Genomic DNA, 2,668 nt, shown 5'->3' with positions numbered 1-2,668 from the left:
CGGCATCGTCAAGTAATTCATTTAAACCTCAGTTCGAACCAGGTTTGCTAGCTGCAGACTACTACCAACAACTTACTGAAGTGTGCTTTCCAAAGTCTGCTCCAGGTAAAATTAAATGCTATGAACTCTTCTGTATTCACTTGGGTTTAGTTACGGCAACTTGTGCTGTGGAGCATTCACGACGTCTTGTGGCCACCATAGCCGACGTAGTAGGCGATAGTAATTAATGAGCGATAGTGGACGTATCAACTTCCTTTCATTTTAGTTTATCGAGATTCAGCAATCCATTCCAACGATATTCATTTGGCATATTTTTACAAAACTGTTTATTTGTATTTTATTTGTAAAACTCTTCATATTTTTAACTTAGCTTTAACATTTAATATTTAACACGCTCATTGCGGAACAACACAGGCGCTTTGTTTAAAAATAAATCAGGCATTCAATTAAAAGCGTTAATTTACGAGTGCGTTTAGTTACTTCTTCAAATTAAGCTAGCCTTTATAGGAGTTGTAATAAAATCAATGATGATAATCTTGTTTTTCGCCTCCTTGATTCGCCACCAACGGCCTAATTTGTGCTCTTGACCAACGGCTGCGAATAATTTCGTGCCATTACTATTAAACGCTAAGGCGTTTATGAAACCTGGCACAGGAATTTTTAAAATTTGTTTAAGTTTGCGTGAATTGTCAAGGGACTGCCACAGACGAATGTAACCATCAAAGGAACCTAAAAATATACCAACACCTCTTAAGTAATAAATTTCTTTTTGTCGCCAGCTCGTGATTACCTGATGCTAATAAGTCTGTATTCACCACACAAGCAACTGCCGTTATCCAGTTGGGCACTCCATTGCTCTGGGTACCGTGCGCCAGCGCTTCTGTACAGAGCGGTTTCTTTTTTAATGCGCTCCATAGACAGAGTGAACTGAATAAAATATAAAGATAATTAATGAAATGATAAATAAAGAAGTCTGTGTGTCTACTTCTTACCCATCTTCGCCTCCGGAAACGAAATTTTCATCGTTTATAAATTTAACACACTCAATGCCATTTTGGTGCGCGTTGTAGATCAGTTGTGATTCCTCAGTAATTTTCCATATACGTAATGAGCAATCGATACCTCCTGAGGTAATTGCACGTTCACGACTCAGCGCATCTATGCCTGTAATGGGCGCCTGATGACCAAATCTGTAATAAAAACTCGTTTCAAGTATACAACATTTAAATTGCAATGTATTTTCTCACAGGCTCTCCACATAGGCCATTTCGTCGAGCGACCAAATTTTCACTGATCTATCCTTTGAGCCCGAATACAAGTCATGTGTATCCTTTCGGAAGACGAGCGAGGTAACCACATCTCTGTGTCCCTTGAACGTTTTTAAGTGTGTTAGATCCTTGGGGCACCAAATCTGTATGTTTCGACCACCTTCGGCCAGAGCTAAGTATTTCATGTCAGTCGATAAACATATTGCCGTAACGTGTGACCGACGCTGCGTATCGCTTTTCTCATCTTCGTTGTGTGGTTGTACGTTAAATAACCCTTCCAGCTTTACTTGACCTTGTACGCTCCATTTTAGCACGAATTGTGTTTTAGCGCCACTAAATAGATATTTACCATCAGGTGAGACGGCAAACGCGCACATTGGTAGATGTTGCTTTTTATGTTTAAGCACAACCACATTCTCTGCATCATAATCTTCAATAGTGCCGGCTATATTCCGCCGCAATTTCCCCACGCTGTCAAGGTACTCTGACTGTAGGCGCTGTGCTACGTGGTCATGTAATTCACGATCTTCCACACGCTCCGCTTCTTGTTTTTCAATTTCTTCTAAGTATTGTTTCGCTAAACGCAATCGTTTGTCTTGTGGTGTCTCCTCTTCCACCTCATCTGATGAGAAAACCAAATTGGTGGCATCTCCTTCGCCGCTTCCGAACTCATCATCGCTGGCGATTTCTTCATCGTCCTTCTGCGGTCGTTTACGTGCTGGTGGTGCGTTGCTTGTTGGCTGTTTCTTGTCACTTCTTTTTTTGGCACCAGTTGCTCGTGGATCTTTTGAAAGCTATAATCGCGGACCAAAGGATAATAACATTGATACGTTTGGGATATTCATCGTATATGTATTTGCTTACCTTTCGTTTTTTATTCGCCTTAGGTTCCTTTTTAAGAAAGAATGAGGAAGACATTTTTTAATTATTTCTGCTAATGCTTTACTTGTTTTGCTCTATTTAATTCATAAAACACAAAATATTTTAAATCGGCGTGCACCTCGTTCTGCCACACGTGAAATTGGATTTGTTTTGACAGCACAAAGTAGTGGTCGCCGGCGCAACTGTCAAATTCTCAAACCATTCACAATAGTGTTTAGTTGTGTAATAAAATGAAACTGTTATACGTACTTTACGTAAATTTCTGTTTTTCATAAAGTCAGCAAAGATGATAAATGAAAGTCTTGGCGAGATATTAGGTTTGTTCGTCGAAAATCCAGCAAGAATTATCCAACACTCAAAATATCAGAGAGTAAGAAAAAATTCTCTCAAATTCTCTCTCATGTTGAGAAACTTGCAAATTTCTGCACGAACGCAAATTTGCAGGAATTTGCAAGTTTCGCTGCCAGCTGGCGTCCACGGTTGCATTTCAAACATAAAAAATTTTTATAGAATTTTTA

At 39.4% G+C, this 2,668-nt stretch overlaps 1 protein-coding gene across 1 annotated transcript; it reads right to left on the bottom strand.

Annotated features, from left to right (window-relative positions):
- Positions 1-358: 358 nt before the first annotated feature.
- LOC108376791 (U3 small nucleolar RNA-interacting protein 2-like) lies at positions 359-2,272 on the bottom strand. Its single transcript, XM_017633033.1, has 5 exons — positions 2,133-2,272; positions 1,248-2,062; positions 993-1,190; positions 791-927; positions 359-729 (listed from the first exon to the last, which is right to left on the bottom strand). The coding sequence occupies exons 1-5, from the start codon at positions 2,184-2,186 to the stop codon at positions 485-487; spliced, it is 1,449 nt and encodes a 482-aa protein (XP_017488522.1). The 5' UTR covers positions 2,187-2,272; the 3' UTR covers positions 359-484.
- Positions 2,273-2,668: the final 396 nt, after the last annotated feature.

This window comes from Rhagoletis zephyria, unplaced genomic scaffold, assembly GCF_001687245.7.
Source record: "Rhagoletis zephyria isolate East Lansing unplaced genomic scaffold, Rhagoletis_zephyria_1.1 Rzeph_scaffold_10966, whole genome shotgun sequence".
Classification (NCBI taxonomy): domain Eukaryota; kingdom Metazoa; phylum Arthropoda; class Insecta; order Diptera; family Tephritidae; genus Rhagoletis; species Rhagoletis zephyria.
The sequence above is the reverse complement of the archived record's forward strand: the minus strand, read 5'-3'. Positions and strand labels throughout refer to the sequence as shown.